The sequence below is a fragment of the Episyrphus balteatus genome, chromosome 3, assembly GCF_945859705.1.
Source record: "Episyrphus balteatus chromosome 3, idEpiBalt1.1, whole genome shotgun sequence".
In the NCBI taxonomy this organism is placed as follows: Eukaryota; Metazoa; Arthropoda; class Insecta; order Diptera; family Syrphidae; genus Episyrphus; species Episyrphus balteatus.
This window is the reverse complement of record NC_079136.1, coordinates 38,109,373-38,134,779: the sequence shown is the minus strand read 5'-3', so window position 1 is coordinate 38,134,779 and position 25,407 is coordinate 38,109,373. Positions and strand designations below refer to the sequence as shown.

Genomic DNA, 25,407 nt, shown 5'->3' with positions numbered 1-25,407 from the left:
AATCCGTTAGAGAGAAAAAATACAAAAAAAATTTTTTTTTCTGTTTATAAGAAATTTTGTTACAAATTTCCTCTTCTCTTCACCATAACCTTTTTCTCTTACCACCACCACCCTCTCAATTTTTTTTTTGCTAAAATTGCAATTTTGATTGAGTGCAAAAAAATACAACCAAAATTTTTATACCCGTGAGAGTGTAAATGAAAGATGATAATTTTTTTTTATATACATATAAATAAAAATGAAATGTTTGTTACTATAAAAAATTTAACGGTATTATCTTCCTCTTCCCTGTAAAAATTAAAGAGAAAAATAAAAAATTTTTTTATACAAAAAAAAATTTGAAAACAATTTTTTTATACGTACCTTGTCCCCACTTAGAATTTTTTTTTTTGTAGAAATTACCGTAAAAAATGTTTAAAATTTTTAAACATACAAAAAAATGTACATAAATAAACAAAAGTTTAAAGAAAAAACAAAACAAAAAAAAAAACGCGCGTAGAAGTGAACGATTTTGGATTGATTTTTGTAAAAGAAGAGAATAAAAAGAAGTGAGCGAACAACACTTTACCTCAGGAAATATATATTTTTTTTTTACTCAAAATAAAAAAAAAAATTAGCAAAAATAAAAAATATTTGTTCATTTTTATACACCAAAAAAAAAGAGTAATAAACTGACACATAACGGTAAAAATCATAACTTGTCCCGTTATGTTGATGACAGATGAAGATAAGTGCACTCGTCCTTGTCATAGTTAAAAAAAGAGAAGAAGAAGAAGAGTTGATGTGAAAACTTGAGTGAGAGTGAGAACAAAAAAATCTTATACTATATTTACACACACACACATATAAAATACCTATATTTGCATTAAATAAGCAAAAGAAAAAAGAAGAGAAAAATTCATTTTTTTTTGTTGCAAATTATAACGGTTTGAATAAAAAACTAACTCAAAATAGCTACCTTAACGGCATATCATCCGCTGCTCCTTATGGCGCCGCGAAGGAACAATTTAAGCAATCATCATACGACGTCATCATCGTCATCATCCTCAGCGACCTTAAACACCCCACCACCCCAATCCTCATCATCATCATCATCATCATCATCATCTGCATCATCAACAACAACTACAACTGGATCAGTTGTTGATGTACACAATCTACTTGGATTGACTGTTATTAGTGGTGGAGGTGGTGGAATTGCAGTTAGTGTTGATCAAGATAATCACCACTTAACAATTGAGACAAGCAAAATATTTGCATCACCTGTCTCATCTGAATCGTCTATAACTTCATCATCGTCATCGTCATCATTAATGATGTCGCCGACACGTGAAACAACTTATATTCGATGTTGTGTCCCAACTGGGGATTGTTTTAAAATGAGTTCATCATCTCCCGATTATGGACTTATTTCCATGGAGAATTTAAGCGATTGCATACGTGTATTATGCAATAATGAAAATTGTTCAGTTGGACAATATATGCATCGTGAATGTTTTGAATCATGGGAACAAACTGTTTTGATAACACTCAAATCAATTGGTAGAGCTAGATCATGGTCAGATAGGCAGAGATTACAAAATCTCTGGACTAAAAAGGGTTATGATTTAGTTTATAAAGCTTGTGGATGTAAATGTGGTCGAGGACATATTCGTAAAGATTTAGATTGGCAACCTCCCACACCGACAAAAGCTTCACATAATGGTGTTTATTTGAATAATAATCGTAATGGTGGTTCGGATGAGGAATCGACAAAGAAGAAAAAGAAACGTAATCGTAATCAGAAACCATCGTTATCATTGACTACGATTAATCCGGGTAATTATCATCCAAATACCCAAAATTCATCGAATAATCATCATCCACAACAACAACAACAACAACATCATCAGTCGTCAAATGGTGGTGGAAATGTTGGTGTTGGTGTTATTGGTAATGGATTGATGAATAATAATTCGTCTAATAATACCAATAATGGAGGAGGATCTATTGATTTGAGAGCTCGTACGGGAAGTTTATCATCGAGCAGTGGAACAACATCGCCACCAGTTTCGGCATCAAGTGAATCGAGTGTTTCACCAGTTCATATTCATCAGAATAATATGAACTCCAATAATAATTGTAACAACATTGTCAATACTAATAACAATTTAAATAATGGAAATTCTAATATTGTTTTAAATAATAATAATATCGGTAATAATGGTATTAACGGTATTAATAATAACACCAACAACAATAATAACATTATGATTACAAATGGTAATTTAGCACCAGGAAGTAAATTAAAACAATTGACACCGATGGAACAACAACAAATTGTTCAACAACAAAAAAATAAGGAAGTGGAACTTTATTCGGAGCGAGTTCGGTAAGTTGGAATTTTTTTTTCTTATTGTTGTAAGTTGGTCTAATTGGGTAACTAATTGGGTAAGGAATATAATTCTTATAAGATATAAAAATTAAATATTTAAATGGAATGTTAAATGGTAAAAAAGGAACAAAAAGTAGCTGACAAATTTTGAGTTTTAAATAATAATTGTGAAAGGATTTTTGTACAAAATTAATTTTTTTTTTTTTTCAAAACGAAAATTTCGTGTTAATATAAAATGTACCAAAAGTGGGTGTTCAAAAATGGTTTAATTGTTTATTATTTATTTTCTCAAAGCTTTAAATAAAAGAAGAAACAAAAATTATAAATTCAAAGAACAATGTGTAAATTGAATTAAGGTATTTTTTTTATTTTTAAAAGATTTTTAAATATTTATAATAAACTTTTTGGAACCTCGAATTATCTACTGGTAGTTTTTGATTTGTTGAACTTTAAGAAATCAAAGATGTTTATTCAATATTTTGTACGAGGAAAAATTAATTTATTTTTTTATACCTTTTTCGATTTCTTGTAGCTTTTGTACTTGGTAACTTGTCCTGAGAATTCAAAAAACGAAACTAAAAATTCAATCAATTATATACCTTTGTAGGCACAGTACACATAATAAGGTAATATATTCCGAACGTTGTCAAAATTTGTTTGTCAAAAATAGGCACCAATCTGTCAGGTCGGCCTTTAATTTTTATATTTCAATCGCAGTAAACAGGAAATTTGTTTTTGTTTTAATTTATAAAATGTCATTTGAAAAAATTATAAATTGAAATAAAAACAATTTCTTCGTGTTTCTTCGCGGAAAATGGTCGATAATTTTTGAAAAATTAGTGGTGTGCGTGGTTTTTCGGTTTTTGTGCGTTTTTCGTCGGTAATTTGAAGCAATTAAGAATTCGGTAGCTGACATTGGTCGCCAAATTGTCATGTTTTGACAATTTGGCGACCAATGTCAGTTCGGAATATATTACCTTTTTATGTGTACTGTGCTTTGTAGGTACGTAAAAAAGATAAAAGTGTCTCAAAAATTTTAAGGAATAGAAACAAAAGTACAGTGCGTTTTTTAGTGATTTTTGAATCATTTTTTTTTTTTTTTTAAACAAAACTACAATTTTTATTGCTTAGTTCAAATATTTCAGTTTTAAATTTTCGTTTAAGTGCCAAATACAAGGACAATTTTTTTTTGTTAAAACTAAACGTCCAAAACTCACAAAAGTGATGTAGATTTTGGTTTCAAAAACAGTTTTTGTACGCTGGTACCTTATTGCTTTTTTTATATTTTTCAAAAAGTTGCCATTGTAGGTAGGTAGTTAGTACTTTAAAACACGCACTATTTTATATCTTTTAAAGCCTCGTATGCTGATTTAGCTAAAGTTTAGCTCTTAAAAAAGTTTCTCCAACATTTAGGTATCAAAGCAAAATTTAATTTAAGAATACCATTTTCGTATCCAATGACCAATGGTACAATTTTAATTTTTCATTATTTAGCACACAGAATACCTACGTTTTAAAAAAGATTTTGCAATCCGTAGTGAATAAATAAAATTAATTTAAATGAAAACAACGCGTTTAAAGCTACGTTTTCGATTTAGTGACTGAGTGTGCTAATGACAGTTTTTTGCTTACTTTTTGTTTAAAAATCGTTCCATTTAAAATGTTTTTAAATCGCTAAGAGCCAATTTTTCAACAGTCAGTTTAACATCCAGTTAGTACTTATTCCCCAGATAGAGAAAAAATCAATTTTTCAACTTATTCCTTATTAAAATATTTAATAATAAAACAACTATGTATTATATTGTGTCAATTGTCAAAGCTGTTTTGAAGAAAATATCGCTATTCGTCGAACAGCGAACTGACTGTTTATTAGAAGATTGAAAAATCGGCTCTAAATCTAGGAATTTGCTATGTACCTAGGTATTTTAAGTTCTTATCCCCGTTCGAGTGAATTCGCTTAGGAATCTAAAAACTTTAAATCGCTTATTGGTCATCAAAAGTCATTAAAAATAATTTATAAAATTATTTTTTTTTTTGCAATTAAAAATACCTACACATAAATTTATTTTAAGAAGATTTTGACCCAAAATCCCTACCAAATCGAGTTTAAAAACCAAAGCCGAGAAACTTACAAAGTTTGGCAGGATTCTACCAAGAAATGATAGCTACTTATGTAGGAATCGATGTACATACCTACCAACAGTGTTCTGAATTTTAAGATTTTTTAACGCTTATTAGAGGTGTTTGAGAAATTTCAATTCTTTCTCATCAACTTGTGGATTTTGTATTTCTGAATAATTTTTTCTTAGCTTATATACCTATGTAGTAGCCAAAAATCCAACTAAAAAAAGCTTACTGAAATTTTAATGCCAATTGAAAATCAAGAAATTATAAAATGGAAACTTAAAATATTTTATTTAACTTCGAAGAACAAAAACTATTTACAAAAATAAAGTTTGAAAATTGAAAACTGTATGAAAAAAAAAAAAAATATGAACATGAATTTAATTTTTTTTTTTTCAAATGTATTGCTTTGATTTGATTAATTTTGAATTTGCTGAGTGAGTGCAAAATAGTAAGATATGAAACAAATTGATAGTTTGACCGAATAATTATTCTAATGAATAACAATCTCATTAATTTACCGACGTATCCTTCCAGCGGTTATTTGTTAACAATTATTTTTATTCCTAGGAATATCTATTTTTTTTTTGTATTGAAAAATAAGGGGTCGAACTACGGCATACGTACGTTAACGTATTGACGCTTTATGTCTCTATCATTTTTTTCTTATTAAATAGAAAGAGCAATAGTCAAAACGTTAACGAACGTATGCCGTAGTTCGACCCCAGGGCTTATTTGAATAACTTCGAAATTAAGTTAAGTCCAGGTTTTCACTAGTGAGCAGAAAGTTTTTTTATAAAATACATACTAAAATTAAAATCCTTTACAAATGGCCGCTCCTTCTTTTTTGATAATTTTAACTTATATGAAAACTTAAAAATGCTAGGCATTTAAAGTTTGATGCATTTTCCAAAAAAAAACAAAGTATCCTAAGTTATTTAAACCAGAAACGCATTTCATAAATCTGGTTACAAATCAATTTTAATAGCACTTTTTTCTAAACATATCCTTTAAAACTTTGTGAAATTGCATTTTTGGATGCAAAAAGGCGCAAGTATTAAAAAAATATTTATAAAATGATCTCCGTAAAAAAAAAATAAATATTCTAATGTCAAATTAGTAGTTATAATTAAATAAATTCTACTTTATTTAGCAATTTTCGAACTTTTGGGGTCTACAGGCTGATTCCCAGCTGATTCTTAAACTAAATAATTATACAATCAAAGGTAATCATTTCGAAAGGCTTGTTGGTCGAACTGAATAAAATATAGGTCGTTTAAAGTGCCAAAACCCTTGTAATTTTCATTAGAGAAATTTTGAATAAACTCATATCATAACGTAAATGTCCTAAGCCCTAGGTTCTAGGTACAATGCTATTTCATACAGAAAAAGTACAAACCTTAATTTATTACTTTTTTTGTAGCAAGTTTGTTATCCCTTATAAATATATAAAATGATCGTTTCATATTTGAGACCAACAAATTATATTAATATTCCTTCTTTTGCACCATTTCTATGAAGCAAATAATTTTGTATGAAATATCTCAGCATCACTAACATACCCCTCAGTTTATATTTTAAAAACAAATTTTCTGTTATAAATAAAAAATTTCACTTTATCATCATATGTTTTTTGCATTAAAATGTTATCTCACAAAAAAAAATATGCCAAAATAAACTCCAGTATACACGAGCCCCATTTATTATTACCAGGATAAGGCTTATCACTTTTGGTATAAATTACGTTATTTTTGCCCCGTGCAATTAAATTCTCTCAAAAAAAATAGGTTAAGATTAAATAAAAAAAAGAAATCAAGTAAATTATGTATTATCGTCATTGAATTAATTTAAAAATAAACTTTTTTTATTTTTTGTTTCTTCATTTGGCTCATTGGAAGAATTATTTCAAACTTAACGCAGCAATAAAACAATTTTTATCGCTGCTTCAATTTGCCAAAAAGTTTAAATTTATAATAAATCATCGCTAAAAATCTACAATTTTTTCTCTTTTTCTTCTTCAAAATCATCATCATCATCGTTCATATCGACACAAGACATATGCAAAGAATAAATAAAAAGAAAACAAAATAAAAAATTTTAAACGACTCTCCTCTCTAAATAAGGCCCAATAAAGACATAAATCCATTTTAATGTCTGTTTTCATTTCTAAGTAAAAAAAAAAAAAACAAACACATTTTTATTAAAAAGGTCAAGGTTTACATTTGAGTAGAGAGTGGCTGTCTCTCGTAACTAGGTATAACCTTCAAATTGCCAAATGTCTACCCATATTCTTGTCTTCCTTTCCACCACCCTCCTTTCCGGTGTCTTTTCGTTCTTTTTTCTTCTTTTTGAGAGGGAACATCGTTTAGGGATAATATTGAGCCTAAAATCAAGTCTACATTATATTTCTCTCAAGCTTTTTGGTGTTTTTTCGTCTTGTTGCCGGCTTTTCAAGGTCAAATTTGTGTACACAAACACAACACTTGTGACGTAGGAAATTTCCTGTATTATATTTTGAATTATACCTACTTTTTTTGTGTACTTCCCCATTCAATTTGTCTGCTCTGCCTATGCCTACCCAAAAAGCAAACCAGAAACACAAACAAAAATTGAAGAGAGAAAAGTTGTTAGGGTAGAGATAGCTCCCGGAGAGCAAAAAAAAGCTCTCGACCCAAAACACCCGATTACAGATTTTATCAATAAATTTACGCTCGCACTCATATTTTTTGTGCTACCCCAATAAAGTAAAAACAAAAAAACACGTCACACTGACAAAAATGTGCAACCCCTTTTACCATCTCACCCTCAACTTATCGCAGTTAATACAAAATTGTAGGTAGGTATAGAAATTCTTAATTATCAATTTGCCTCTTTCTCTCTCTCTCTCTCTTTGATTTGCGACAGCACACCCCCAAAAATTATTATCTCTAAAAATAATAAATTTTGATTAATAATTTTAATTTTTCGAATTTAATTTTAACAAATCTGTTTGCTTTGAGAGAGACCAAACGTCAAGTATGGAAAGCACTTTAGCAGCAGCAAGCGCTTGCCAATGCCAAGGTTAAATAAGACCCCACCCCAATATTTTTCTATTTCACTGATTAAAAGGCTCGTGGTTCTTTGTGGTTGTATTTCGTATTTTGATTTGTATAAAATATTATTTTTAGAAAATCAAATAATATAACAACATTGTATCAATTTGTTTTTATGGCATTAAAAATATAGAAGTAATGAAACGGGGTTTTATTATTGTAGAAGGAAGGAGGATGATGATGACATGAGGGTTATCTTTTACTATATTCAAAGGGGGAAACAAACAAAACTATAAAATGCATTTTATTTGCAAGAGAGAGATAATTTTTTGCTTTCGTTTTGTGAATTTTTATTTCAAAGTACACTTGGCAATGAGAATTTCTTAACAATATGGAAGTAGTAGAAGTTGTTTTGAATGAAAACGAGAGAGAGCGCAGGGAAATTACAGACTGAGAAGATTTGCGATTTTTTTTTTGTTGTGTAAAAAAGGGACAAGGGTTGCGCAAGTGGGGTGGGTTATGGTATAAAATATATAAATCGATAATTCAGAGTTAGAGAGATTGTTGGTAGAGGTTGTGTTGTTGTGGTGGGTGATGTTTTTATGACTCATGAATGCACAAATACAGCAGAAAAAAGATTTCCAATGGATGCAAAATTTCAAATGATGCAAATATTTGAGTTTTTGACTTGATTTGATTGCAAAATAATGTCACCCTTAAATCTGAAGAGCAGATTTTTTCTTTTATCTGAATTTAATTCTGAATTTGCTTGCATTTTATTTAAATGTTAAATTCTGTAACAAAATGCAATTAATCTTCATTCAGTTCGAAAACTTCAAGCAAATGAAAATCTCCAAAAGTCTAGAGCCGCTCTTAAATTATTTTGCTCATTTAACGTTTAAAACTGAATTTTATTATTGTCTTTGATTTTTTTTTTTCTTTATTTCATCTAAATTCTTGAACTTGAATTAAATTTCGGAGTTTTGAGGGCATGATTTCAATACTGTTCGTAGGAACTTTTTTTTGTACAAAGGAAGACAAATTAAGAAAGGATTCGAAAGGAGAAACCGATGAACATTGTTTTTGAATGCGTTTAAATTCTAATGGTTTGGAAATATCGAGTTTTTTAAAGTATTCTCCGAATCTCTATATTTTACCGTACGTTCGAAGTTAGGCTCCAAGTTGAACTGATGAGCATTTCGCCGAAACCATTTTCGTCGGTACCATTTTTTTTTTGGAGAGATAAACTATCAGATATCCCGGAGGACATCCTCTGACTGACGCTCGTTTAAAATTTTTCGTTTGTGAAGAAATTCATAATCTGACAATTTGCTAAAGTTTCCACGAACTTGGAAAGTGTGGAGGTTAGGCTAAACAAAAGCTGTTTTCCTTCGAAAAATATGCCAGAAGAATAAGATAAGTCTACACAAAGACTAAGCCAGTATTGAAGAACACCTCTTCAATACGGAAACTGTATCTTAAGTCGAAAAGCCTCAAAACTCGAAATGAAATTTTTGTCTGCAAATTGCTCGTAGAATGTAATAGCATAGAGAGAGAGAGGGACCTACTATTTTTTGAAACACTTTTTTCCAGCAAGTCGATGACAATTTTTGTGGGATTTATTGCATTTTCTATCATTTTTTCGAACATAAAGTGATAAGTCCTCGTATTCTTGATGGATATTCAGTTCAGGTTTCAAAATTATCAAATTACATGACAAAACTTTTTTTGTTCTGTTCCCGTTACAAAGTCTTAATTTGTAGAAAAAACGCCAAAGATTGAGGTCATATTACAAACTACTTCAAAAATATATTTTAAAAAACTTAAAAAAACGCATGCATTTTTGAAGGTATCAAAATAAATAATGAGGATTAAAGGGATCCAGTATGATTACACACATAACGTTATTTATGTACCCACACTATAGGTATAACAATGAACCACCTACAGTCCTACATGAATAACATATCTTTTGATTAACTCAAGATCCTGAATAAATATTACGAAGGAGTTGGCAATTTTTCACACTCACCTAGCCCTTTTTTTCTTTCTTTCTTTATTTTATATTTTATTGTGTTCACTCTTGTAGGTGCAAACTTTTACATCCTTATTTTGTTGTTGTTGTTTTTGCCGATTAATAAAAAATGACAAAACAGCATGCAAACATATGGCTCCAACAAGCAACGTCGAGTCAGTCGAATGCATATTATAATAAGTGAAAATGCAATTTCTCAACGTTTCGTTGGTTGTCGTCGTTGTGTTGCCTCTTCAAGAGCAATACAACAAGCCTCCTCTTTTTTTTTTCTGGTGCTTGAAAAGAAATTAAGAAAAAAAAAAAAAACAGATTGCAGAAAAGCATTATATACAAAAAGAAGTGGGTACACAAACCTATATATTATGTATATACAAATGAATGTATATATAGTCTCCTTCTTTTTTTGTCGGTTTTTTGGCCGGTAATTGGTTTGGAGTTCTTTTTTCGCTTTCTTCTTCATCTCCTCTCAATGCAGCAAACCAAGCAATAGCCAGCAGCTTCTTTCACCCTATATTTTTTTTTTTAAAGGGCTTTTTGTGTTTAAGTTTTTTTTTGGAACACACTGCTGTTGGTCACAGTACTGTGTACTGTGGCTGTTGGTCTCTCCTTGAAGAAGTAAGAGTGGGAGTTTCTTTTTCTCTTCTTTTTCTTGTTTAATAATGAAAATGCAATCTTTTGACAGAATAAAGGGCATTTTTTTTATTATTTAAACTTCTTTTCTGTACTGTCTCAAAAGAATGAAGAACGACCAGCACCAAAAGAATACAAATAAGAAAAAAAAAAAAAATATTCCAAAACACACAAATCGTGGATCGTGATGATGATCTTCATCGAGCAGATTCCAACCAAGTGATAACCATTTTGCGGTGCTCTGTTTAATGCCGCCTTCGCATTACTCTTATTGCAATTTTATTATTTTGGTTTTACTCGTTTGTTTTTTTTTTTTTTTTTCTTAATTAATTATTTCGATTAATTTTCCTCGCATTTTGATTTCACTCCTTTCTCTCTTGGGTACAAAAAAAGGAACTCAGGGACCGTTTTGGTAATCTAGAGGCCTGCCCTCAATCAAATAGCTTCCTTTCAAATAGAAGAATATCCATCTAAAAAATAGAAAAATCTCAAATGGAGTGGTGTTAATAACGCTCTTTGTGTGATAAGGCTTTTAATCTTCCACCAAGTATGGGTGGAAATAAATATGCTCGATGAGTGGACTATCAGCTCCATATGTCCTACCCAAGTCCACAATGGATTGTACCGAATGCCTTAAGGTGCTGTTCATAATAAGTCAGTAAGTCACTCAAAAGCGTGCTGGGTGGAAGGAGGATAAATGAAAGGAAGAATGTTAGTAGCACATTAGGGTGTGTCAAAGGATGGGGAAACTTCATCTAGGTCCAAAGATTAATCAAAAGTCGTAACGTAAATTAATTATTTTTTTTTTTAAGTCCAGCCCTGAAAAACTGAAGATACAAAAGTCCATAGGCAATTGTCTAACTTGTCTCAAAAAAAAGTCTGACACTGGAAAGAATCACTTCTTAAATCCCAGAGACAATGAATAAAGAAGGAAGAAATAAGAAGAATGTGTACATACGAGATGACTTTTCCTCATTTTTCGCACTCTTGTCTTTTTTCAACTTCTGGCAAGCAGGCAGGGAAGATTGAATTGAACTTTAAATAATCTGACATACAAAACTACCATCCATCTACTCTACATCCTCTGCACACAAATTTATATATGTATAAATATCATTTCCTTTTTTGTTTCATAAAAAATATAAAATGAAAATCTTTTTATTTTTATAATCCAAAATGTTACTCCTACGCTTGTGTATTACTTTATTTTGACAGGAAGAAATGAAAATTCGCGTAGGTTCATTTTCATTTTAGACTTAGTTAGTGTAGATTGGAGTAGGCATACACTTTCGTATATAGTTGAAAACCTACTTTCAACTTTAAGCCAAGCAGGCAGGAGTAATTTCCTAACTCCTTATACAGGCAACAAGTAAACGCATTTGGTCGTCTCTTCCACAAAGAGATTGGATTTGAAACAATACAGAAAAACTATACAAAAAAGTAGGTAGAGTGTGTGGGTTGAGGAAAAATATTAAGTTTAATGGAAAAATAAAAAAAACGGAAAGACGCGAGGGTTAAATTGCAATGATTTAAGAGTGAGGAAGTGATCAGAGTGACGTTTTGTTTTGCAATTTGTAATGAAAATGGTGAGTTCATTACTCGATACTACAGTTTATACGGCTGTGTTGTATATGACTCCAACTACAGTAAAAATAAGACAATTGAGGTCAATGCACAATCATGTTTGCTTGCGAGTTAAAAATTCTGTAAATGGCGACAATGGTTTTTTTTTCCTTGCATTGATTTTTTATTTTACTTTAAGATGTTAGTGGAGAATATTTAAGTTTAACAAAAATTTACAGTTCTAGAGACTTCTGGATGTCGCTATCAAAATTGAAAAAAGTGAGGAAGTCAAACATTTGAAGTTGCGGTGGAGATTATGGCAACTACAAATTGGAAATTATTTTTCACAGCGAGGTCTTTAAATGCATTTTCTTAATGATATCCATTTACATTGTAAGGAAAATTCTAGGCATACATTTTTCCTTAAGATTTGGTCTGGGAGCCCAAAATTTTTGTTCTTGAATGTTATAAGCCCTTGAAGGCTTAGGATCTAAGAGATTACCTTCGATACCTGGTTCAGGGTATTTTTTTGAAAATAATTCTGTTCGGAATGAGAAAGTAAAGTAGTTTAGGGAAAAAACCATTTGGTAACTCAGAAATAGAACTTAAGAAGATTGAGGGATTACTTACTATATTAAACCATTTATTTTTAAGTATCGTTGATAGTCGTCTATGTGATTGAGAAGAGCTAGATGCTAACCAATAAACGGTTTAGAAAGAATGTTTGGTTAATATGAGGAAGAGATTGGAAAACAAGACGGAACTCTGAGGCACACCATTGAATCGGGCTTGTATTCGACTGGACTTCAAAGCGATTTAAAGATTCTTTTCTCTCTTCATTTTTTCAATCATAATTTATCAGGATTTCAATGCATTTGAAGAAAAGGATCATAAAAGCAGTACGTCGTTAATGGAAAAGTGGTAAAGATTGTTTTTTTTTTTTTTTGTTTTGAAAATACGGACATAAAATTTTGTTTTCGAATCATTCGTGTGGAGAAAAGACTCAAACATTCCGAAAGTCTTTTTCATTTTCAACCACAATTTTTACAATCAAGAATGCAACGACCAAATGAAACGTATAAAAAACAGACTTTTGAAACTTTTCAGACAAATAAAGAGAAAAAAAAGTAATCCAGTTTACTTTTAAAGACCATAACATTGTTGCACAAAAACAACCGCTAAAAAAAAGTAATCAAAATAAAGTTTAAACATCAAATAAGTTACCTACATGAAAATTTTTTCACAAAAAAAAAAAAAAAATGAAACAAATTTGTACAACTCGCGATGCTTCTGCAGATACACACGTCCCTTTTTTCTTTTATTTTTTTTTTTCTTCCAACTATATCAACCTTCCTCCCACATACAGCAGATATGTAGGTATTGTAGACCCATAAGTTTTATGCAAGTCGTGAATAATCCATTTAAAATCTGCACCAGCCTCCACCGCATTATCCTATCCCTCTAAGTCCATCCAGTTAGCCTAGAAAACCAGTCTGGCTATATTTTTTTTTGTAAGAGAGTTTTTCCTCTGTGTTAAATGATATAAAGCAGGGATATTCCAGCCCAACAATAAAAAAAAAGTAAACGAAACAGAAATAAAAAAAAATATATAAACTCGGCTATACTATAGCCCCCATACCCAAGATCGCAGACGTTCCACAAACATTAACACAATAACATTGAATCCTATAATTCTTTGGATTTGCTCTGTTGCTATATTCCTGGCTGCTATATTTTTCTCTATGCCTCCTCATCCTGCTCTTCTGCCTTCTATTCTCTGGCGTTGTACAACGCAGAGTACAATTCGTATAGCAAACATGTAGCCCATAAGCCGCCTACAGTTTTTTTAGTTTGTTCAAATTCTTTTCCACTCCTTTTTCATTTTTTTTTTTTCCTGAAACTAAACTGAATCAAGCTCTAGCTCTCTGAAGCTCTCAGCCTCATCCCTTGGGACTTTATGTAATCAATGTCAACGTTGGAATACAAAAAAAAAAAATAAAATAAAACAAAAAAAAAAAAAGTATAAAACAAAGTCATTTCCTCTTTTCTCTCTTGTAGACTATTTTTCCGAATCCATATCCATGAGACTGTGTATGTGTTTGCATGGAGCCCATTATGAGAATATTCTCCTCTGCTTTAACTCTTCCTCACTTTCCGTTCTCTCTGTATGTGTATTGCAATCCATTAAAATTTACCAAAGCCATAAAACCGGGATAGGCGAAAATTGGGGGAGGGGGATCCATTCCATATCCATTATATATCGTGCCTCAATTCCTCCCTCCTTGGTTGGCTGAACTTGACTATTGAAATTGCAGACATTAAATACTCTGTTCTGTAGGTATACAAACACAGACACAAATCCTCCACATTCATATACATATTTGGGCTTAAAACGTGCGTTTGTTTGCTGCACCCTATGTGTCTGGTTGCCACTTTTAGGGAGAAAATATATCTAACTATACCTTCACAGCCCTTCAATCTACTATATAGTCTCATTAAACCCCTTCTTTATTCCCTTTTACACATACACATTCATAGGCATACATTTATACAGACAGCTTTTTGGTATAACAAAAGGCCTCGAATACGGTCACTGCAGAAAATTGCATATTTTATTGCTGCACATTGTGAGATTACTAAGATTATACTATCAACTATGGTTGCCAGCATCATGCAAAACATTTTCAACATTTTAAAATGTATGGAATGTTCTAGATTTCTTTAGATAATTTTGGATTGGAAATGATCCTCAAACTCCTCAAAATGAGGTTACATTTTTACTCCTGACGTCGAGTGGAGGAAGTACGGCTAATATGGAGTAGGCGGGTAATATGGCCCCATGGCCCTTTTACATTTAAGCCTTAAATGAGAATGGAAATGGTATAACTCCTTGAGTTGAGGTTACAATTGTCACTCCTAACCTCAGGTGAAAGAAATTTGGCTAATGTAATATTAGGCGGGTAATATGGACACCTGAACCTCTAACGTTTGAGCCTAAAATTTGGATGGATATTGGATTATGGTCTTACTATTCAGGATGAGGTTACAGGTGTCGCTCCTGAATATTTATGTTTGTCAACGAATATAAAAACAGTTCACTTTTTCAATAAAAAGTAACAAACGGTGGTCCATATTACACAAACAAAATTATTTTCTTTTGAATCGGATAGGAAATTTAATCGGTATCTTTTAAATGAATGATTCCAACAGCTGACTTTTCCAATATAAAAGTATTATTTTAAAAGGAAGTACTAGAAAAAAGGTGGTCAACATTACCCGAACTCATTTATTTCTTTGAAATCAAGAAAAACGGTTGGGTAATTGAGGAAGATTCTTCTCAACGATTGCTTACAGCAGCTAGGTCTTCCAATGAATGTTATATTTTAAAAAATACTACAAGAAGCAATGGTGGTCCACTACTTCTTTTTCATCGAAATTAGTCAAAAGGAATATTTTTTCTGGAAGTAACTCTTTGAACGATAAAAAAACAGTCCAATTTTGCAATAAAAGTAAAAAAGTCAGTGGTCCATATTACCCGAACTAATTTATTTCTTTAAGATCAGGCAAAACGAATGGTTAATCCGGAATGTTTTTATTTTTTTCAACGAATGATTAGAGCAACGAGATCTTTCAACAAAAGTGTTATAAAGAAAGGTGGTCCATATTACCTGAACTTACTCTATTATGACACTCTTGTTTATATCACTTAAACAGCTATGTAAGGCTTTTTAATTGGAACTATTCAATTTTAACAATCTTGCTAAGGTTTTTATTCCAAGGCCTTGAAAAAAAAAGGAAAGTCAGATAGGTACCACAATTTTTAAGACAGAAAAAAAAAACTTCACTAAATCATCCACATTTGGCAACCATGTTTTGCTGATATTTGCCATTTGTACACAGCCCACTCACTCGTTTAGCTCCCCAACTCGGGTGCACTTCTCCCACACTCTACGTCACTCATTGCTTGCTTTATGATTCTTCCTTTATGAAAGGCTCCATTGTGTACATGGTATATAAGCCTTTATATATGGAAAAGTACATGGGTTATTTGGCATAAGGGAGGCTTTACGAGCCGAACTATATATGTACATACAATTTATTCGTGGGGGTCTGAAATGGTGTTTGAATGTGTATAATATGATGCACTCTAAAGTGCATATTGCTTGCAACTTGCACCCGGGATATAATGAATATTGGTATGTAAAAAGACCTACGTATAAGTTCAGGCTTTTGTGGAGTTCCTGTAGAAATAACACTATAACCAACAGATTAAATACAAAAAAAAAAAATAGTCAATTGAATTGAGTTTATATTTTTGTTCTTTTTTTTTTATTATTTGAATTTGAAATAATAATTCTTAGCTTATAGATACTATCTCTACTATCTTCTATAAACACACACATACAGATTTTGTGTTGAATTGAATGCGGTTCATGGTTAAGCTATAAAAGTCAAGGGCTATGGTGATTGTGGTAGCCCTCTTTTCATTTCATTTTTCAATGACGATGATGATGATGATGAACACCACACCAGAGAATATTTTATACATATTTTGAAGGTTTTTCCTGACAAAATATAGGGTTTATGCATCGATGGGTGATGGATGGATATGATATGGATGAATATTGAGTTGTGGGATCACATCAAGTGGCTATGCTGGATGCTGGACTTGAAAAGATAAATTGTATTTATATGAGAGAAAAGCCTTTTTTGAGGCTCTGGACTTTGTGGTATTCAATATATGAAAATTGCATTTTAAGGGTTTCAATGTAGGGAAATTATTTGTATACACTGAACCAAAAAGGTACATAAAATGAATGAATTTGTACATTAAATTAATGTAAAAATTCATGGCAAATGAGCCAATGTAAAAATTCATTAAATTTAAGAATCTTTTTAAGAACAAATTCATAAGGGAATGAATCTTTCTTAAAAATTAAGAATAAGTTCTTAAATTTTAAGAATTCTGTTCATAAACAAATTCGAAAAGTTTTGAACATGTTTAAGAAAAGTTTCTTAGATTTTAAGAAAAATTCATACAATTTAAGAATTATTTCTTAAATCTTTTTTTTTCTTCTATAATTTAAGAACAAAGTTTAAGAAAAGTTTCTTACATTTTATGATTATTTTTTTCATAAATTTCGTAAAAATTCAAATGAAATTTTGCTTAAATTTTATGAAAAAAATCATAAAAACTATGAATTTTTCTTAAAGTCTTATGATTGTTTTCATAAAATATATTACACTTTTCATTAAAATTTATGCAGTTATGTATATAAATGCATATAATACATTACCATTCCAAACCTTTAATTTGTTCCTCAAAAATTGTATTCCAAACAAACAAACTGCAGAAGAAAACAACCCAAAATCTAAAACAAAAAAATGAAAATTATTTTTAAAAATAAAAGAAATTATTAAGTTTAAACGTTATAAAAATGTTTTATTGATCACTATAAATTTCACTATAAATGAATTTAATTTTACTTCTTTAATGGATGCATCATCTGGAAAGATAGAAAAAAGTTTGTATTAGTAAAATGAATATGTAGTTTTTAGTTTAAAAAATCGAAATAGCTAGAAGGTTAAATTATCTAATTCTTACCTTATTATAATCGGCACCATTAGACTCTGGATATGAAAAAAAAAAAAAAAAATAAAAAATTGAATAAGTTGGGGAAAGATAAAAATATAAAAAATTTAGGTACCTATGAGAAATTTTGATAATATTAAGTTAAAACAAAATTTAAATATTTAGAGAAATAAAATAAAATGAAACACTTACTAAATTCCATGTTTTGCTTTAGTTTGCAATGACAATTTCAATTGTACAGGATTTGTCGAGAATCGCCTTTAATATGGTTTTTATTTTGTGTTGATTTTTCCCCCTTTGCCGGTCCAAAGTTGAAGATTACGTACGTGCCTCCATATTTCACAAAAATATCAAATTACGATTTTCAATTTTAAAATATGCACCTATAACAAAAAAAAAAGAAAATATATTTAATAAATAAAAGAAAGCAATTTTTAACATTATATGTTTTTATACTTATCTGAGTATATGGGAAAGAGGCAACAGGAACCAACAATATTTTACACTTTTGCAATGTACTCTTCAAAATTGTCTACGTGGTTAAAATGCTTAACACTATAAACAATATCGTCTTTTATTCACAAACTTTTATAACTTGTTTCGGCAACGACCTTCCACTTTGAATATCAGATTTTAAATTTAATACTCAAAGAAATCTTTCTAAGGCATAGATTCAGAACAACAGTTATTATTTTCTAGATTGATGAAAAAGTACATAGACTTTAAGAAAATATACTTAAACACTCAAAACGTAAGAATTTTTTCATTAATTATATGTATACTTTCATAATATTTAATGAATTAATTCTTAAATTTTGGAAAAATATGAATTTCGAACATAAAAAGTATGAACAAATTCTTAAATTTTAAGAATAAGTTCTTAATACCGAATACAGGATAACGGTAAAATATTCCTTGTTATTTGATTAATGAAAAAATACATTCATTTTAAGAAAAAATACTTAAAAACACAAAATTTATGAACTTCTTACAAATGTAATTGTGAAAATAGATTTTTTTCCATTTTAGAAGGGAAAAAAGTCAATTTTAAAAATTATTTTAACTCAAAATACAACTGAATGGAAAATAATAGTAAATTTCATTCATAAAAGTATGTCCAGATTCTAAGATTCAGCAAAATATTCTATCAAATTGGAGCTAGAAGTTTATGAATTTATTCATAAACCTTCGTATTTGTTCATAAAAAAAATTCATAAAAAAATTTTCCATAGAAAAATTTTTATGAAAACTGATTCTTAAATTTTATGAATCTTTCTTAAAACTAAACTTTTTTTTAAAGAATTTGTGCTTAAATTTAATGAATTTTTCTTAAAAATGTATGAATTTTGGTTTATGAACGAGATTCATAGTTTTTAAGAAAAATACTTTTTTCAGTGTAGGTATATTGAAGTCGTCGGGAGGTATAGAATATGAGATTGGGCTTTGGGGTTTTTTTTTTTTTACAATTTGAAGTGTGCGTTCTTGTTCTCATGCATATTTATGTAGACAAGACTCGAAGCAGCAGACAGAAAAATCTTTGCAACGTATCAGAGTGGATTTTTTTCGGAAAATCTTAGTTGAAATCCAAATTGTTCTCCGAAATTGGGAAAATATTTTAAAATTTCATAGGAGGTGATTCGAAAAAGGAAAAAGTACCATTAATAAATAATTGCAAGGGACTTTATCGAAAATTAAACTCCACTCGATGTCTGGTACCCCATGCAACTATGCTTCAAGTTTAACGAGTTTACTATTCTCTCTCGTTGCAATTCAATACTCAAACTGTAAACAAGTATGATAAGCTGAAATCATCAAATCAATTGAAAGGTTTTCTGTTATAATAACTTTAATGAAAAAAAGAAACAGAGTTTGAGACAAAACTGAGCCTTGTGGCACACCATAAATTTTATTAAAAACGGATTTAAAACCGTCGAAAACTTAAAGAATGTATGTTTTTCAGTTGTAAATGTTTACCTTAAATGACGACTTTTCGAAAGAATCTGACATTTATTGAAACCCCACACATTAGCATTCAAGTCTTTAAGTTCATAACTGTTAACTTTAATAACAACAAATCCTTAACTAACAAAATGAGCCACAGACTATTAAAAAAAAGTCCTTTTGTTGTTGTTAATGTCAACTTATATGATCAGACATCATCTTCATTGTCATAACCTCGAAAATGAAAAGACGACATCCAACTATAGGTACTACATCATATTACTCCTTCTTTTTAATACTGTCTTGCTTGGGGATGGATGTTTGTTATTTTGATGAGAAGCATCTGGCTTGTCTGACTTGTCTGTTTGTCTCTTCAATCTGTGAATGCATATAAACGTTCAACTGTAAATATTTAATCCGTCATCATTATATTTTTTTTTTTCGTATTTGTTTATGTACGATGTGGATGGGTTAAGAAGAGTCACTCTCCATCAGTGTCATGCTTCGTCATCCATTACCACCATGGTCCTTTTTTCGCACTTCGAATAAAATACAAAAAAAAAAACAAAACGAAAAAAATAAAAGTTCTGTTTGTTGATTCGAATTGAAAGAGAGGAAACTGTCAAACACACATTTTTGACATCTCTTTGCTTTCGAATTAATTAATAAAATAAAAAACTGTCAGGGTAGGGGTAAGGGGGGGTTTCCAAACTGAATTGCAACAGCCACTCTTCTTTAATAAATCATTTGTTAAAAAAATTGCAAAATGAAGTTAAATAAAATTTTTTCCTTTTGCAACATATGTTGCAGTTTTTTTTTTTTTTTGTTTTCATTCATTTCTGACATCATCTTTGTGACTTTATGTCCTTCACTTTCACAGAAAAAAAATGGCCAGTGCATATTAAACATTGGTTCGTACTCAAGCACCAGGCAAACCACCACTGTTGATTCTGGTTTAATTCAATTAAAAGCAATAAATTTCATTGACAGAATTAAGGTTGCTCTCTTCTTACCTCTTAGGAATTGTTGTACCTACTTTGTCGTCTGTTGCTTGAATACCTATAAATTCATACATAGTACATACTACATTTTTTTTTTTGTATTTAATCAATGTTTTCTTATTCTGGTGAGCTGAAGATGATGACCAAACCAACGACGACAATCTACTACAGTGGGACACTGTATCGTCCAAATGAGGAAAAAAATGCCTTGATTTGTCTAGAAATATGATTAAATCCTTAAAAGGACCTCGAAATCACAATTCAAAAAATTAAATTAAAGATTTCTTTTAGTCCCTTTGACTCTTAGTCATGATCTTTTTTTCAGTTTGAATATTTATTTTTAGCAACTGAAAGATCTTTCGATCCCACTGTTGAGTTGGACAGACAGAAGAATTGGAGATGATCTATTTTAAGAAATTCATCTCGAATTTTTGCTTTTTTCGTTTTTCTTTATTGTTAATCAGAATTTAGGTCAGTATACTCCTTTTTGGATTGCCTTTTGATGAATCCATTTTTTTTGTTGTGTCTTCTTTTTCTTCAATATGTTCTTCTCAATTGGAAGAGGAGTGCTATGCATGACAACCCAACTCCTTCTTTGAGGCGACTTTATTGTCTTTTTTTGTTGTCATCTTTTTTTTGTGAGTCAATTTTGTGTGGTCAGACAATAGGAGTGGAAGAAGAAGGTTATGCAATATTTGTGAAAGGATTTGCGGTTGCATAGGTGTATAGCCAAACTAAGGAAGAGTCTACAAATATGTATTTTATTTTTATCAATATTATGAATCTCCTTTTTATAAGCTTCATACATAATGTATGTGGGCGAAATGGAAAGTTGGTTATTTTAATTGACATTTTATTGGGCGGTTTTTGGTTGGTCTAGCTATATGATGGGTTTATTAAGGTATTACTTTTTTCTATATACGTTAAATTGTGACATTTAGCTTTGCCTAATAAGCTTTGTATTTCTAATGAACTTTAAATAAAGATAAAGCCTAAAGGTTTTCTTGGAAAATGTATTTATATTGACTTTGTTATCAGGAGTCATCTTAATGAAGACAACTAACTCTAGTGACACATGTGAAAAATGTCATAAAAAGGGATATGTTTTCTGGTATTTTTTTTTTTTTTTAAATGTTTTAATGTTAGACTAGAGTGTATCAATTCCACTGCAACTGAAGTCTTTCTATAATAGATTCAACACTGAGGGAAAAGCCACCATAAAACAACGTGAAACTAATGAAAACCACATTGATTTAACTATTATTCGGAATGATTTTGCGTTGAAGATGAACATTTTAAAATCAACGTGGAAAATAGGTTAATTTTTGATGGTTTCGTATCTTAAAGTCACATAAATCAAAGTAGTTCAACTTTGAATCAACGACGTTTATGTTTTCCCTCAGTGAATGAGTTCCTGAGCCGTTCGTCTAAGAAGTTCTTTGTTGGATATGGGTTAAAATACCAAATGACCTAAAAATGACCTAATTTTGTATTGAATTATCTGAAAATTGTGGTTACATGGTTACATTGTGGTCTATCGTGGTAACGCAGTTGTTTTTCATACAAAATATATGCTTTCCCTGAGCATCAGTCTCATGATATAATGAAGAATTTCTCAAAATATCTCTAATAACTGGATTGTACTTGAATATTGTTGCCAAAGTAATGAATTTGCAACTTTATTCGAATACCTGCGTTACCATGTGAAAAAAATAAAAAGTAACTGAAGTTAAGGTAATTTAATTCGACTTGTAACTTTAAAAATAGAAGATATCCATTGTTCTGGGGGAATTAGCCAGACAAATAAGAAACAGGCGCGACTTTTTATTGTGTAAGCACTGAGTTACTGCATTTTTAAAATAAGTGTAGACAAAATTTGTATTCTTTTTATTTTTATAGGTACAGAGTTTTTATGCTTACAATTTTGATTTGTTAATAGCTTATCCTATTAACGATAAGCTATTTACAACTGCGTTAATGGTCCACTGCGTTACCATACAAAATTAATTAGAAACGAAGTTGTTTTGAATCTATTTTTAAATTATTAAATTCAACAAATGTCTTGTACCTTATTATGGGTCAATCAGCGAAATAAAATCAGCATAAGAATCAAAAGAACATCAAACTGCATATCATTGATAAATATACAAAAAAAAAGTATTGGTCCGAGAATTGATCCCTGTGGCACTCCTGTAATCTGCTTCTAGCTGGTTTATCCTGAATTTTCAATAGTTTTTTGCTCATAAATGATTTTCCCACTCTGCAATTTAAAACTTGCTTAATCTAATCCAATTTGGATTACAAACAAAACAAAAAAAAAAAACTGAATTACCCAGTCTTGTGTTGCACAGAGCTCAAAGTAAAATTGCCAATTAGGTACTAACCCTTTATGGTTTTTATTTCTCATATCAAATGAAAAGGATTTATAAAGGCTCCTACACGCATATACAAGCTTATAACTAGGAACGCTCCTAATCAATAAACATTTTACTCCTACGTTGCGTTGTGTTGTCACGTACATACTCGTACTCGTATGTAAGCATAAGTTTCATCGTCATAGTCGTAGTTATAGTCGTCGTTGTCGTAACACACGGATTAATGACCGACACACCACATCGCTCATGGTGTTGGCGACAATGATTACGCTACTGATGAGGATGCTGCTGCCTCTCATCTCTATGAGGCAAAATATATCTATCTATGGCAGAGTGGAATATTTAAGTGTACACATACGTGCATCTAAAACAACAATAATATCGAGTGTAATTCATCACACAGAGTGAGTATCTCCTACTCCTATCTCTCTTTTTCCCTCCCATCCTCTCCCTCTCTCTATATGGTTTATGGTATTAATAGACAAAAAGCCAGACAGTAGGGAGACGTTTTTGTGGTTTTGGCTTCGAACACAAAACTGTGTTGTTTCTAGAAAAAAATTCAAAACATAGTCTCAGTGCTTTATTCTCTACATATCTATCTACTCTATGACTACAAACAAACATTATACCTATATACCAATGATTTTCCTTATCGGATGGATTTGTTGTGTGCAAAATGCTCCTGTTGTTTCAATCCGGTCTCCTATATATCTACGGAAAGGAAACATGTCCCTAATGTTAATGGTTTATTTTTGTGTCGTCTCTAGTTTTTCGTCGTTGTACATATATCAGTAACACAAGCAAAGTGTGATGCACACAGGATATCACATTCACGTAGCGTACACTATTTCCCTTCTCCCAGCTCAGCAAGCAGCAGCAACATCTAGTACTTTCATTTTTATTGTTTGTCGACGTTTCTGGGTTTGATTTAGCTTATCTCACTTTTCACAGTATCCTTGCAGCGGAATCGGTATACTATAGTGTTTATGTATATGTGTGTGATTTTGCTATCGAATGCACATCCGTTTTTAATGGTTTAAAATGTTTGTAGGTACCTCGTCGTCGTAGGAATAGAGACAAAATATAATTCTCGCACAATGCATTTTGCACATAAACAATGGGTGCAATTGTGTTTGCTTGTGAAGGGCTTAAAAGTTTATCCTTTTTCGTGTTCAATGGAGAGACACTTTTTTTTTTTTTTGAGAATTAATGAAAATACGAAATTCCAATTTACAGATATTGCAAAAAAAAAAGTAAAGGCCAGAATGGATTCTCTTGGGGAACATGGTTATTGGAAAATATTTGAAGAATAAAAACAAAAATTGCTCGAATAATTAAAGGAACGCAAAAATAGTAGAAGGTGTTCAAACAAAGTAAAAGTATATAAAAATTCAGTAAACTTCTATTTTTTTTATTTAAACTTTTATATCTGGAAAACTTTTATATCGCCTAAAAACTTCAGAACTCCAATCAAAATTTGTGATCATATGACAAATGTTCGAAGAAAGCCTTAAGAGCTTAATTTCTTATCAAATTGTGAATTTCGCTTTCAGATTTTACCAAAAAAAAAAAAAAAAATTTCTGTAATTCAGCACGTTTATAATTATTATGTATGTTATTCTATGTAAGTATAAATGTTTAACAACTGATTCAAGTTATTGTGTTGTACACTTTTGGTTATATTTTTTTCTTTTAGAAAATGCATTCTCTGTAGAGGTATGCTGGTCTTTTAAAAAACTTCAAAAAAAAGTAATGGATATAAATAAATATAAAAAAAAAAAAATACAAAAAACAAAAATAAAAACAAAAAAAAAAATAAAAACAATAAAAAAATAAAAACAATAAAAAAATAAAAACAAAAAAAAAAAAATAAAAACAAAAAAAAAATAAATACAAAAAAAATAAACACAAAAAAAAAATAAATACAAACAAAAAAATAAATGAAAAAAAAATAATAAAAAACAAAAATAATATAAATACAAAAAAAAACATTTTTGAAAAAAAAAATAAATAAGTAAATAAAAAAAAAAATAAAAAAAAAAATAAATAAAAAAAAAATAAATGAAAAAAAAATTTCCCATACCGGGAATCGAACCCGGGCCTTCTGGGTGAAAGCCAGATATCCTAGCCACTAGACCATATGGGATATACATAAAAGTCGAATCGAAATGTTCATATCAACTGTAATTCCAAAAGAGATACATACGAAACATCTACATCACGTTTGAAATTGAGTGGTCACTCATAGATAGATAGTTTGTGTATTGTTAAAGAATGAATCAACGCTGTTTAGCAGTTTTTTTTTTTTTTTTTAATGATGCTAAAGGTCGTGTATTTTTTATAATTTAATTCAACACATTTTTTGTTCTTTTATAAAATATGCTTTCAATGGTTACTAGCATATAAAATAAACAGAAAAATACTCATTTTTCTTTTGTCGTTCAAAAAGAAGATGAAGATGAACATGCAGGTGGTGATTTTTGTATTTTTGAACGATTGCAATCATTCAGAACATTTATTGATGAAAAATCATAAAGAAATAAATCTGTGGCAATAAGATAGAGTAGCTTAAGTCCAAAAAAAAAAAAAAATTGAAAACCAGTCAACTCTTATCTGCTTTTACTCATTACATATAAGTTTTGAATTAAAAACAAAATTACAGAAATATAGCCAAGATTCACGTTTAAATTAAAGTTAAAAAACCTTAAAAAAAATAACATTGAAAATTAAATTTTCAAA

General features: G+C 30.2%; 1 protein-coding gene and 1 non-coding gene across 3 annotated transcripts in view; one reads left to right on the top strand and one right to left on the bottom strand.

Moving 5' to 3' along the window:
• The first annotated feature begins 264 nt into the window (after positions 1 to 264).
• Positions 265 to 25,407, top strand: part of LOC129916110 (headcase protein) — a 189,908-nt gene continuing 164,765 nt past the window's right edge. For both annotated transcript variants that reach the window (XM_055995897.1, XM_055995898.1), the window contains exon 1: positions 265 to 2,371. In XM_055995897.1, coding sequence (XP_055851872.1) covers positions 987 to 2,371 — 1,385 coding nt within the window. In that variant the 5' untranslated portion in view covers positions 265 to 986. The remainder of the gene's footprint in view (positions 2,372 to 25,407) is intronic.
• Positions 24,743 to 24,814, bottom strand: Trnae-uuc (transfer RNA glutamic acid (anticodon UUC)). The gene has a single exon. It is a non-coding gene; the product is annotated as a tRNA-Glu (tRNA).